At 28.0% G+C, this 15453-nt stretch overlaps 1 protein-coding gene and 2 pseudogenes across 3 annotated transcripts in view; 1 reads left to right on the forward strand and 2 right to left on the reverse strand.

The window, feature by feature from the left end:
• The window catches only part of LOC149061989 (uncharacterized), a 354191-nt pseudogene that overhangs the window by 57542 nt on the left and 281196 nt on the right, over nucleotides 1-15453 (reverse strand).
• LOC107165676 (Lim3 homeobox protein) overlaps nucleotides 4903-15453 on the reverse strand; it is a 45770-nt gene continuing 35219 nt past the window's right edge. For 2 of the 3 annotated variants that reach the window (XM_015514024.2, XM_015514026.2), the window contains exons 2-8: nucleotides 12128-12302; nucleotides 9926-10128; nucleotides 9627-9810; nucleotides 8278-8423; nucleotides 8026-8214; nucleotides 5462-5671; nucleotides 4903-5329 (exon numbers count right to left, since the gene is read on the reverse strand). In XM_015514024.2, the coding sequence (XP_015369510.1) occupies nucleotides 5559-5671; nucleotides 8026-8214; nucleotides 8278-8423; nucleotides 9627-9810; nucleotides 9926-10128; nucleotides 12128-12302 (1010 nt within the window). In that variant the 3' untranslated portion in view covers nucleotides 4903-5329; nucleotides 5462-5558. The remainder of the gene's footprint in view (nucleotides 5330-5461; nucleotides 5672-8025; nucleotides 8215-8277; nucleotides 8424-9626; nucleotides 9811-9925; nucleotides 10129-12127; nucleotides 12303-15453) is intronic. The other variant, XM_015514025.2, reaches the window with a different exon arrangement.
• LOC149061998 (uncharacterized) lies at nucleotides 10835-11453 on the forward strand (annotated as a pseudogene).

The following is a 15453-nucleotide window of genomic DNA, read 5'->3' on the forward strand; positions in this document are numbered from 1 at the left end:
AAATTGTGTGCATCAAGAGGTTTATTTACTAACAACTGTTCTTACTGTTTAGACATTCGTGTTGGTGCGTACGTTCTTTTGAATTTTTTCTCGCATCTACTAAATATAAATACTGACCTACAGTCTTAATATTTTTAACTGTTGTTAATTTGTAATATATGTTTAATTATGACACCACAGTATGCACAAAAGTTCTGTGGCGAATGGCTGAAAGATAAACATTTAAAAAAAATGGATTGTTGAACTGGAGGATGACAATACTAAAGGTTAAGTTTAATACCTATATTGTATAGCAGGGATGGCAACCCGCGGCCCGCGACATTTATCAAATATATATTTACAAAAAAAAATTATATAAACACTAATAATTCTAATCTAATCTGATAAAAATATATACGAGTAGACACTAGCTTATAGCAAATTGTATTTTTAAAATAAAAAAAGCTAAGTGAACGAGTTGAGAAACAAATACCTCACTAAATAGTAATGTTTAAGGTGGGAACAGACTATTGTCACTTCACGTGAGCTCACATGCTGTCACGTGTTATCACGTTACGGGAAAAAAGTGTGGGATATAGATTTATACAGTATTTTAATGTATCAGCGCCACACTTATGTCATCTCACGCGTGTCACGTCATATTTGATAGCTCACGCGTGATAGCACATTTTGATTTTCTAACATCATACACATTTTCCACTCACGTGTCATCACGCATTTGGTCTATTTGGAAAAATATATATAAAATATTAAAATTAAAATTGCATTTACCTACATTAAATTAATTAATTTTAAAATGGATGAACTTTTAATCGAAAAAGATTGTGAACATAAAGTTTTATATGACCATGGTTCCACCGATTATAGGGACCAACAAATAAGACAGAATGCATGGGAAGAAATCGGAAAGGAGCTTAGAATAACAGGTAATTAAATTATTATTTTTACTATTATTTTAGATTCTAAACAAAGAGAAATTTTTTTTGAATTTACACAGATGATTTGTTTTATTTATCAGTTGTCTATAAGCAACGGCACCAGAAAATAGCAATACCATATTTTATTATGCTATTAGATTATGTTTATTTAGGAAAAATTCACAGTCCACTCATAAACACGATATCCAAATAACTAAAATAGATATCTCGTACCTCCTAGTAGTTCAACTATTATGTGGTTATCGTTCTACTAATATTTGTATTTACTTTATATATTAAAAATATTAATAACTTTCACCTATCAGTAGACACAAATTGTTATACGTATTTTTTTCTTATAGGTATACAAATCTTCAAATACAAACTACGATACAATATATTCAGAACTTTTCATTTTATTTAAATTTTAAAATTAATAAATAAATGAAGTCGTTTATTAATATGTATATGTACAATTTATGATAAAAATATAAGTAGTAAGAATTAAACTAAGTATGTATTCTTCCTTTTCTAATACTATCGACTTGCCATACTACACTACCAGCATCAGAATTAAAATAATCTTTAAATGCGTTTCGAATTTGAGTTGCTTCTCGAGTGCTATTTCTTCAAAGAGCATCTATACTTAAAAAAGCGTTTTCTGGAGCTTGATTTAATTCAAAGTCGGGTTCAAACTCATTGTCTATACGCAACATATTATGTAAACAGCAAGATGCGAGAACAATTTTATCAACGAATTCTGGTTGTACTTCAATGTGACGTCGGAAACATCTCCATCTTGTAGCTAGAATTCCAAAGGCATTTTAAACGACACGTCGTGCTCGTGATAGTCTATAATTAAATATTTTATTAGGTTCGTTGTCTCCTAAACTATTTCTGCTGTATGGACGCATCAAATATGGTTTTAATGGAAACGCTTCATCTCCGACAAAAACATATGGTAACGGTTCTCCATTTTCTAATAAAGGATTAGGTTCCGGAATATTGAGTGTATTGTTGTGCAACTTTTTACCAATAATTGAGTTAGAAAAAATTCCTCCGTCGCTGTTCCTTCCGTATGATTCGACATCAATTGTAATGAACTTGTAGTCTGCATCTACTATTGCTAATAGAACAATAGAGTGGCTTCCCTTGTAATTGTAATATGTAGATCCGACATTAATAGGGCACTGTATATTTATGTGCTTACCGTCTATAGCCCCTATACAGTTTGGGAAATGCCACATGGTTTTATATCTTGCTGCAACTTTTTTCCACATTTCCTCTGTGGGTTCTGGCATAATAAGTGGGCCTAAATTGTCCCATATTGCCTCACAAACTTCTTTAACGATTTCTCTAACTGTACTGAAACCCATTCTGTAATTGAAACCAATACTACTAAAGGAGTTTCCTGTCGCTAAAAATCTAAAATAAAAAAAATGTTTAATGTTAATTTCCTTTTTAGGGAATATTGCTAAACAAAAATGGGAAAATTTAAGGACATGTTTCTGTAATGTTCGAAACAGACGTAGAGAAGAAACAAAAAGTGGCATGGCTTCCAAAAAGAAGTCTGTGTGGAAATACGAACCACAAATGTAATTTATTATACCATATTTAGGAAGCAGAAAGTAAAAATTAATTTATTAAATTATTAAATTATTATTTTATATTTAATTTTATTCCTAACGTTTTTTTTATTCAATTAAAGGACGCATAGTAACTTAAACGAATCTCAGACATCTGCAAATTTGATCAATGAGCCAGATGATTTGTCAGAGGGGTCTGAAGAAGAAAACATACTATGTCAGTCCGAACAAGCACAGATTCACAGAGAAACGCAAAATGAACGAAGTATTGAAGATAACCAAGATGAAGCAACATTCAGCAATGCTGCTGCAGCAGATGAAAGATATTACGAACACATAAAACGTAACAAAAAACTAAAAATCCAGCACAACAGCTAGTTGAAATTCTTAAAGAAAATTCTACTCGTAGAAAACGTTAGTATGAAGAAAAGTGTATCAGCCATCAAGGACGTAAAATAACTAACCAATTTGAAAATCTGGATGATATGGACATGTTTTTCCTGAGTATGTCATGAATGATAAAACAATTACCAAAATTTGAACAAGCTCAAATTAAACTTGCATTAAGTAACTCAGTATTATCTGCTGAAATAAAGTGTAATCGAGAACCAAGTTCTTCAGTTATTTATCCCAGTTTCCTACACAACAACTATATGTTTCAACTCATTCTCCGGCACCTAGTAACCTAGTATGAGAAGCTTGCAGACAATGCCATCAGTTTCCGGTCAATCCTCAGCACTTAGTACAAGTAGTTTACATATAATACCATCGCCTATAGACTCACCCAACAATTATTCTATAACTACTGAACAAAATTATCAAAGATCAGTGGAGCAATATTTTCAAGCACAAGACCAGACTCCTACCAGACATTACTTCAAATGATGTCTATTCCTCAATCTCAATACGAGTGATTTAATATTATGTAGCTTAATTAATAATCTAAAATTGTATACTAATAATTCATAATCTCAGTACTTGATGGTAATTAATATGTTAGTAATTTAAAATGAATTTGTTTAAATTATAAAACTAAAAACATATACAATTAATTATATTTAAAAATAATAAAATAATTTATATGTCCAGAAATATTTAATTTTTCATTACTTACCTCAAACAAACAGCTTTCTTCGGTACTAATAGGTTTTCGAAATTGTGTGCTTTGTTTTTGTATGTATTTTTTAATAAGGTTGTGTATATAATCAAATTCTTCATTCGTCATTCGGAAATACTTGTGAAATCGTCTTGGATCGTTTCGTAGTTCTTGAACTAGACCAGTGGTCTTCAACCGGTGGGTCGCGACCCATTTTTGGGTCGCGTAAGTTTTAAAATTGGGTCGCGATAAGTCTTCTTTTTAAAATAAAAATAAAATTTTTAATATTATAAAAGGTAAAAAAATAATTTTTTAATAATTAAATTTAGAAATTTAATAAATGAAAATATAGTTTAAAAATAGTAGTGTATGTTGTGTATTATATTGTATCAACAATATTTTATAATTTATTGTTATTCTATATTCTATTCTATAATATTATAATGAATATTAAATCACGGTATAATGTTTCATATTAGACTGGTATGATTGTACGTAGTAAGATAGTAATTTATTGAGATAAGAATTAACGAATAAACTGTGTTATTAATAGAATTACATTGTTATCGTTAGAGTCCCGTAATCTACGAATATTATCGATGTTGTTGCTGTGTTTAAGGACGAAGTATAATAAATGTTAATACATTTTTTGTATCATATTTTCATATGAATTCTATACATTTTCAATTAATAATAATATTCTACCTATTAAAATGTAATTTTTATTCATTCAATTTTAATAGTACTATTGCAAATTTTCGATTTTTTATAAAGCTTACGTGGGTCGCGAGTCCAAAAAGGTTGAAGACCACTGAACTAAACGATGGAATTCTCCCAATTTTGACCTTTTTTTTATTAATATCGTGTACCCAGCACGATCGGGTGGATTTTTTATTTTCTTCGTCCAAAACTGCAAAAACAGCTGCAGCAGTGACTTGGTACTAAATTGCGACATGATAATATGACTATAGTTTATTTCTAAGCGTGATATCACGAATTAAATGTGCCAACGTGACTGCACGTGAGCTCACGTGATGTGACAATACCAAACTAAAAACGTAAATTGTGGATGGGTACTATATGTACTTATATGAGAAAAAATGTATCAGGAATTTTACTCACTCCCTCCTCCCCAAATGTGTAAAATGCTTTATGTTATATATGAGAATGAACTATATTGATTAAGGACATCCGTCCACTTATTTTGAGACAATTTAACTTTGTACGGTAGGTTATTTAACCGACTACATTATAATGTATTTACATGTATGTTCACTAAAAATATTAAGACAATTCCAAACAGTTCTTTATTAACGATACATTTATTAAAGCTTATTTTACATTCAATTTCATACACGGTGAATATTTTTAGATATAATAATATTAATTACATAACTTAGTCTTCCAAAGGGTAATACATTAATATACAATGATACAATGTAGCCTTATTATAATATGTACACAATATGTATAATGTTATTCATGTCAACGTATTTTAAATTGAAACAACAAATTTACATAGCTTGAAAAAGTTATTTTGATTTATTTAAAGATAACATTTAGATGAATATAAATTCGAGATCAAAAAGAAAAAATATCTACAGCTAAACACGATTCTTGGCGAAAACCTAATGAAATACCATAAAAACTGTTGTGAGAACTAATGATACACATGTCACACAAACACAGGAAATAAAATAATCATTAAATATTTTAAAAACTTGGTTCTCCTGAAACAAAATAATTAAAATATAGGTATTAAAGTTAAAACATCAATAAAATGAAACTATTATGTAATAGGTATTTGAATATACAGCATCACAAATAATTAATAACAAATATAAAAATTATAATGCTCTCACCCAGTCAGTATGTTTGGTATAGCCTCTGGTAGGTTAAAAGAATATTTTGATTTGTACTTCATAATACATTATTTTAGTTAATGATGATAATATATTTTTAATATCTGTGAGGTGTTTCGCCCAGCCATGAATCTGGACTTGGTGGGAAATCTGCAAAACCATGCGTGCTACTGTTGTCACTTAGTTCTGATGGAGCTGAATGAGCAGGACCTAAAGAAAATAATATAATAAATAAATTTAGAACCTTTTATCGTTCATAGGTACCTATTCATAAAAACACTGATATATTTGAACTGTGATGTAAAATTTCAACTGACGTCTAGGAAATGTTGTAGGTACCCCCTAAAAATAATATCATTCCAATCTTAATCATATAGGTATATTGAGTTGTTTCCCCCATCTAAAGAAATATTGTCCCCCACTACATTTAACACACATTTCGCATGACTACATTTCGCTGATAACAAATCGTAAGACATTTTCTAATTCTATACCTAAGTACTTCTGTTATTAATGATTATGAGTTAATTTATTCATTGTACATATATAAACATCAAAATATCAGACTTCATTCACTTGTTATTTACTTTATATTAAATTACTTGGAATGAAAAATCAGTTGTCGATTTTTAACTACACACAAACCTTATGGTTAACCACCTGTCATAATAATAACTAAATAGTTGAAAATATTTAATTGTGGGTTAGGGCGTTTATATTACTAGTGAAATCACTTAACTTACCTAAACAATATTATTTAAATTGACGAATAATTTGAAAATCTTGAACACAGGTCACATCATGTTACACTGTTACACAGAACATGGATACAGTGTAATAGCGATATATAAATAATATAATATGTATAATATAAATTATATATTATATGCCTTTTAGAGAACTAGTACTATCAACAGTAAAAGGCATCGACCAGTGACGTATTTACACTAGGGCTAACCAAGGCTGTAACTCTGGGCGGCAAAATGTGTCATTTGGGGATTTAAAAACAAAATTTATTTTATTTAAATTGTTTTGTATAGGTAACATTATAAATGATCACTTTTATTTGTTTTATCAAATACAATTATACATTTCTAATGGGAATATTAATTATTTTTGTACTTAATACGTATCCAAAATAAATTTAAAAGAAGTTATGGCTGTATAAAAACAATTTATAGTAAAACTATGTTACAGAGGCTAAAATACGTGACTCGCGTTAATCTATTTTTAACGAAACATTGATATTTTTTTTCCCAAAGTTTGGCTTAGCGACAATCGTCAACCGTTGATCATTGATTATTATGATTATATTTAGAAAATTATACACGTCTCGTTTAAAATATAATAATTATTATTAGTTTTATTAGTGCATTAATTTTACAATGATGTGTGCTTTTAATTTTTTTTATAAATGTATACCCGATCTATATATTGAATTTGTATTCAATATGTATTCAATTTGATGAATTTAAAATAAAAATTTTAACTAACATAATTTATACTAACGGAAGTCATAAAACATAAGTAAACAAGAATTATTCTGGTATTTAAAAGGTATTTGTCATCATATAAATATATGAAATTGTTAAATAATATAAGAATCTTTTTGTTCGCAATAAACTGCTTGATTTTTAATATAGTTCAGCTCATTAATTGATTTACCTTTGTATTTAGTATGGTTTTTGAGGTTATGACTGAAAAGTCGCATTTCATTTTAAGTGGCATAGGGCTAAGTTAGAAAGATAAAGTGAAGTTCCCAATAGTATGGTATTCGGCGCACGTGTTAGCTACACCCATTACTGTCGTAAAGCGCCGAGAGAGGATAGGTGTCAGTTGATGATTATAAATAATAATAATTTGACAACGATACCATATTTACTAATAAGTAACTATTGTGGGTATTTCATGAATAGTTGTAAATTATAATTATAATTAAATTAAGTACTGTACGATAAAATTTTGTACCTATCTGCAAAACATTAACTCAGAAAATAGATATACTCGTAAGATTATAATAGCGTTAGATATTATAACTTTAAAGGTTACTCATAAAAAATAATTTTAATTAAATTTTTATAAACAAAGTTATGTCTTAAAAATAACGCATTACTTTTGTTAAATTTAACGTAACCTAGAAATGTATAAATATCTGTAATTAAAATAGTAGGTATATTAAAGTTTTGTATGATTATTCATCGGTTATTTTTGTCTTTTTAAATGTAATAAATTAATTTTTCAAAAAAAAAACAAAATAATAGGTCCGTAAAAATTATGTCATTCGCATACATTTTTCTAAAGGGATTGGCCAATATTACGATTTGGGAAGGAATTTAAATTTTTTTCTTATTTTGTTCACGATTTCTCAATGACCGAGAAAATCCAGAGTGGAAATGCTCCAGCTTGGTCGTCTACAAGTAGATATATTGATAAATGCATAATATGTATGAATGCGTTCTTTAAAAAAATTTACAATTTATTACGGTTTAGGACAGTGTAAGTCTCGATCTTCGAGACATCTTTCGGATACATTACAATGAAAACAGATGTATTTTACAACTTGCCTACTGTGATGTAACCATTATCAGCTGTAAACGTGGTAACGTGTTGTGTGGGTGATGACATGTATTGATGTGAAGATGGGGATGAGTTTCCGGGCAAAAACTTATGGTGATGACTTCCAGGTAATGGAGAGCTGTGTTCTTGGTCAATGGTTAACGTGCTTGTACCATAACTGTCATTGCTTTCTAAGTCTAAACAAAGTAGAATAAATAGTTGAATGAATATTACTTGAAATTTATTTTCCAGAAATTTACCGTGCGAGTGACTGAAATTCGAATCAAGATCAACCTTAAGATCGTCTTTGTCGTTTCGAGGCGATATTGAACCTTTCATTGTTCTGAAATATTGGCTCCAACGTGATCTTCCAGCGTCTTTTTTAAGCCTTTTTTCTTTTGCACGTCTAAAATATAATAATAATAATTTTTCAAAATATAATTAATGAATTTTTTAATATTTACGAAACTTTGTTCCATCATTGATATATTTTTCTAATAAATAATTTATTTTTATTAATTCAGTGAGTATCACTATTACAATAAAAATTAAGCTATAACACGCATTAAAAAAAAAAAAATATTATTTCTTTAAACTCGTGAGTAACTACCTACCTAATTATTATATAAAAAAGTTAAGTGTTATTAATACGCTGTTATTTATCTGCTACATATAACATTATTCTGAGACAGTGTTAAATTTTAACCTACCAACTACAATGTTAAATAAATATTACATTTATAATAGGTATGACCATTATCCGTACTTGTTTTAAATGTTCGTTTTACGGATTATAGTATGGATACCTATAGCAATAGCCTATACCTATAGCGGATTATAGCAAGGTATAAAGTACTTTTAAAAATATACAGTATACCTACTTAATTTTAAATTATGCTTTATACCTACTGTTATTATACAGTTTACAAGTCTATAATTGTTAATTAGTTAATAGGTATACTTATTGAATATTATTATTTTATCGATTAATTAAGAGTTCATAATGACATAATTGTAACAAACTATTGTTAGCACTAGTGGACATCAGAGTAGATTCTATGTAAATGTATTAAATATTTACAATTAAATACAATTATTTGGTAACCAAACGATATGGTTCGATATATCCAGATAATAGCTATTCTTAAATTAAAGTAATTTAAAGCTAATAACTAGCGATGAGGATGTCTTCTTTTAGCTGTTCCAATTAACAATAAATATAAAATTTATTTAAAATTAAAATTTGATGTTACCTTCTAAGAAATGCTAATTCTCACCTTTTTTTATCTTTCTAAAATTAAATCACACGAATTGATTTTTTTAATTTTCAAGTAGTGAAGGTTTACATTCTTCTATTTTCTACCATAGAAATTATTTTATTAAAATATTTAATGTTAAATACGTAGTTTTCTAATTAAATATTTTAGATTTGTAGAAGTAGAAACGTGCAATACAACAGGATATTAGAATCCAGGAAAGAATCATATATAAGTAGGTACCTCTATAAAATGCTTTAAAATAAAATATTTAAGAAAACATAATGTATGCTAAATAAAATTAATCTCGTAATAAATATAACAAATAATTAATTTATAATATTATAATTCACCTGTTTTGAAACCAAACTTGAACTACCCTCATGTCTAATCCAGTGTCTTGACTAAGTTGTTCTCTGACATGTCTAGCTGGCTTTGGACTGTTGTTGTACGCCATTTTTAATGTCTCCAACTGTTTGGCTGTAATAGTCGTTCTTGGACGTTTATTTGGTTGATCGCCATCCAGGCATCCACCTTCTAAAAATATCCTTTACTATTAAACGCGAATCAATTATAATAAAAAACCACACATTTTTACATATTTTGGAACACCGTAAAAACGCTAGGAATCGTAATGAAGTTTGAAACAAACCTTTAGTTTTTGCTGCTTCGTAATCAGGTTTGCATACTAATTTCCGATCCTCCATCAGATAAAATTCATCACCAGTATTCAATGTACGACCACACATGACACATGCAAAACATTGTAAGTGGTAAACGAGATCTTGTGCCCTCCGAACTATTTGCGTGGGCGGGATTCCCAAATCGCAACCGGCGCATTTTGTCCCGTACCTTCTGGCAAACACCAAAAATTAGTCTCTAACCAAATTTAAAAAAATATATATATTCAAGGACCATACAACACAAAAATCATATTTATTTTTATTTTCTATTATTATTATTACGAGTTGCATAAACTAAAAATGTAAATAAAATTGTCTACGGTGATTTGTTATAAAGTTACGGGGCGTTTTAAAAATTATGCGTAACGTCATAAGATCCAAGTCGCGGCGGCAATCCGGGAAAAGTAGACGCATTATCGGTTATCAAACCGCTGTTATTATGATTTTATTAGTGAAAACAATTTTATTTATACCTAGCACGGAAATACGGAATAATAAAAACTATTTGTATAATTATCTTAGCCCGTGATATCTATCTACTAATTTCTTATAAACCTAAACTGATGTTAGTGATTCTGTCGAGTGTCGATTTCCATCGGTTTTGATGAATATACGTATTACGTAGCTCTTGGACATTTTTCAACCTCATTATTTTGTTTCATTATCAGATATACTCGTGATCGTGGTAAGTACCAACTAATATCAAAATAATATTGTGTAGAATTATATTTTATTTTATTCCTACTTTTTTTTTAGTCCTACTGTTAGTAGATTCGATATTAGTTGGCAGTAGCACAGAACTTAGTAGTTAGTACCTACTATTATATATTTGTTTATTCCTTCATATTTAGCAGTTTACGGGGTGGTACACGTGTCGTATGCTATCTACGGTCGATTTATTGGTGTCATATGCTATCTATATTATTAAAGTTATCTACACATTTTCTCATCCTATTTTTAATACGTTAGATTCATTGATAATGAAGATAATGATGGTAATACTACAGATACTTCCGAGGATAATTCTAACGAAGAAAATCAAAACTATGATACTAATCGAAATTATGGCAGCTGAGTTCAAGGACCTTAGGTGTTTGGCATGTGCTGTTTGCGTGAAGATGGAATTTTGAACGCCGTTTTTTATAGTCAATAAGATGGATCGAGACACATTATTACCAATAATAATTCAAGAAATAGAACCAGGATCAACAGTTCATTCAGATGAGTGGCGAGCATACAATACATTAAAAAATCACGGTTTTCTTCACCAAACTGTTAACCATAGTAAGAACTTCATAGATCCGCATACCGCATACAAGTGCTCAAACTCAAACAATTGAATGTTTATGGAGACACCTAAAGGTCAACTACAATATAAGATCACGAAGTGCAACAATCCTACTCGATAGGCAATTACAGGAAGAATGGTGGCGTTCAATCAATCCAACCAATACGTTCGAAAGCTTTTTGAAAGACATAAAAGATACATTTTTATAAATCTATTATAATTTCAATGACAACTGTAAAAATACAAGCTCTAATAAAATTATTTAGGTAAGGTGAGAATACATTTTTTTCACGTAAATAGCATACGACACGTGTACCTATTTTTGAGTATTTATTGTATTTAATGTGAAAAATATTTCCCCCCCCCCCCTTGGAATTGGTCAAGGACCGCCACTGATGTATTTAAAACAATACTATATGTCCTTATTATGTATAAATAAGGAATCAGTTGTAGTTTTGTTATACAACTAACACAGAATATATTGTAATTATTTAATGCTGTGAGAATTTTTTTTTCCATGATTATTTTATCATACACTTAAAGTTTCTTGTTTATATAAGCACGTTATGTTTCAGTGAAATAATATCCAACTATTGATATTTAATCCCTTTGTCATTTCTTCTTCAACATTTAGTTTAAAATTTAATATTTTCAATTGAACAGTTAAACAATCTTAACGAACTGAAAGAGCAAATCAAAATACTCTTACTACATTCAGTATGTGCAAAAAAAAATATTGAAGGTGGTTTGTATGTGTTGTAATACAAAAAAAAATTGATTGCATAATAATTTCATAATTGTTAAAATATCTCACTTTTTTAATACTTAGTTACTTAAATTATTTAATTCTATTAATTTTATCGCTTACATAAACTGTACTCACTTAAAGAAGTCGTCTTTACAAAAGAGCATTCCGTTTCTGGCAAAACACTTGTCGGCTAATGTAGCTCCACACTCGTTACACTTTAGACAGCGAGCGTGCCAAGTGCGTTCCAATACTTTTAATATAAATCTGTCTAGTATTAACTCTTGACAGCCACCACACTTTGGTATACTAGCTGTAAAATAATTAGATTAATATATCAATATATCATATTAGGTAGGTTTTTATAAACTTATAACTTATAAGTCAAATCAATATCTGCGAGTGAACTGGCCTACTGACGAAGTATAGTACCTAGGTCCTTGCACTATGAGACTCTGGGCCTTTAATTAATAGGTGCCAATGGGTCATAATTAAGAGATCTTTATAATTATCAACTGTAATTTCTAAATTTGATAATAAAATATTAGTTTACGATCAAAATTTATTATAACATCTTCTGAAAAGAAAGTCTAAGGAAATGTTGATTTCGAAGATGTCCTTGACATTCTCAAACAATCATCAACGTTATTTTATAAATTACTCTCAATATACAGTAACATTATTTTATTGTTATTAAATTATAATCATTAGGTAGCTCTAAAATGTTAAGTCATACTATAATGCTTTAATGAAATAGGGTTTATAATTATATGATGCAATACTGTATTAACTTAAAACCGCTAATGCACACATTCGAAAATGGTAAAATTTAATAAACTGTGACTATTATTAAGAATTAAAATAATTTTTAATCATAATATACCAATATAATGAACATTAAAAATAGATGCTGTTTAAAATTTCAATTTTGAAAAAGTTACTCTATAAGTTAATACATAACTCATTCATAAGTAAAAATTGAAAATTGAATATTTTATTACTTTACATAGACCGTGCCACCGTGGTCTTTATATAATACTTAATATTATGAATTTTTCTGATTGTGGGGTCTATAATCGTAGCAGGTCAGTGAATAAGCTTATACGAGTACATGCAGGCGAAAACCATGAAAATGTTTAAGAATTTCCAAGAATAATAACTTTTTAATCACCTCTAACCAATTAATTAAAACCATTATTTTTTGTAAAATTTTGATATTTGAATTGTGTAAAAAAGGTATTCTTGATGTTTCTAAAAATTGCTATAAGTGCAACTTATGAAGAAACTTATTATGTTATCAAGCTAAACAGCTCGGAAAAGAAAAAGGAATAATTTTTATCAACATTTATAGAAAATAAAAGCTTTAACATGAAATACTGAAATTTTATTGTGTTCCAGAAATCATATTATATTTTAAGTAAAAGTGGGATCTTTCAAATTTATACCTACGATCAATATTTATTTTATAATTTAGAGCCTGCCTAACTGTTAAAATTTAATACTGTCTTAAAATGTAATAAAATATTTATAAATATATATATATATATATATATATATATGTGTGTGTGTGTATTTTTCATGCTTTTATAAATAAATAAAAATTATTAAAAGCATTCCTAGAATAATTTAAACGGTCATTAATAAACTTTATAAAAATTGTTTTTCTTTGGATATACTATAAAAAATTTAAGTTATTTTGCAGTTAATATTTTTTTTAAATTTATAATATAATAAGCATAAATAATAACATAATTACGTCCAAAAAATACTAGGTAGGTATACTTATATACTATGCATATCATGTCACATGCTAAATAGTTTTCCTTATATACATTGAAATTAAAAACTATAAAAATACAAAAAAACACGATGGCCTGCATTGGCTGCATTGAATTCTGAAAGTTAGTACGATACTTTTAAACTTCGATAAGAATGGCATTTATTTTCATTAATACCGATGTATGTAGACAAATATACTCATTAGTCATAACCCATATTCTGCCAGAAGCAACGTTAAATGTCAATAATAATCAACCCTTCTCATACATAGACGACAGCTGGTGTTAAAATTTTGTGTCTCCACTACTAATTTTGCTCAAACCAACAAAAATGTTTTTATTTCGGATATTTCCCTTAAAAGTTATCCCATTTCAAACATTTTTCTGGAGAAGTTATTCTTACTTCAGACTATTTTTTGTTTGGCTAATAGCTAAACAACTAAAGAAGATAGGTAAGTATATAATGTTTATACAAATTACTTACGTCAGTAACGTAATACTAGACTAAATCTAACTTATCCCTATTGTATTTGTCATTTTGTTATTTGATTCAAGTTAATTTAAAATATTATAAAAAATATCTTTAAGTATCTGAATTTTACAACAACAAAAAACCATACATAAAAGTTATTCTAACAGGGATGATTTATACTACATTTTTAAACTCGAAATTTCAATCGAAATTATGCATCACGTAATTAATTGATAAAATAGATAAAATATACGTAGGTAGATTTAAATTTTATGCATCACAAAAGCTATTGACATATAAGACTGCAAATAATATATCAAGTTATGAAATATCAATAATATAATAATACCTATATGAATATGGACACGAATTACGTTTAAAATCTGTTCACATCTACATGGCCACGCAATATAACTAGATATATATTAGATATGCAGCAAAAAAAATTAATAATTAATTAAATAAGTGTTAATATGTTTAATGTTTAGGGCTTGGATTTAAATGCCTTATAATGCCCTTAAAAATTACCCATATTCTATTTATAGATACACAATAACGATAGGAAAAATTACGGTAGGTATAACTTTTGACATTTTTAACAGTTCTTTATCTTATCTAAACTAACAATAATATAAAAATCAAATACTAAACTTAAATGTGCACAACAAATAAACAGTATAATACATATGACATATGTATATTGAGAATAAAATAAATGCAATCGTATATGTGTCCATTTGGCCAATTGTTAGTTATTTATTTGAGCTCCTGTTTTCAAATTCATAATATATGTTGCGTGTAATAATACACAATATCCAACTGTTAACATTACCGAATAATATGATATCATCCAAGAACTTTTGGATAATATCCTCATCATAAAAATTTTTAAAATCATTTTAAATTATTAACAATATTGAATATATTTAAAACACAATTAGAAATTACCATACAATGCATACATTATTAATATTATAATAAAAAATAAAATGTATTAACTAAATTAAACTATATTAGGACGTCTTAATATTTCTGGATATTTGAATATTGTGATTCGGTTAGGTCTTGAATCATGCTTAGAACATAATGACGAAGTTTTTAAACAATTCATAAGATAAATGTAATAGTTAAATTTTATTTTAATATTATACTTTAAAAATAATGTTTAATTATATTTCACTCTTATTTTATTAATTCCAGTGGTTATAAATGAA

The sequence above is a fragment of the Diuraphis noxia genome, unplaced genomic scaffold (genome assembly GCF_037042655.1).
Source record: "Diuraphis noxia isolate RWA-SAM2 unplaced genomic scaffold, SU_Dnox_SAM2 contig0001, whole genome shotgun sequence".
NCBI classification, from domain to species: Eukaryota; Metazoa; Arthropoda; class Insecta; order Hemiptera; family Aphididae; genus Diuraphis; species Diuraphis noxia.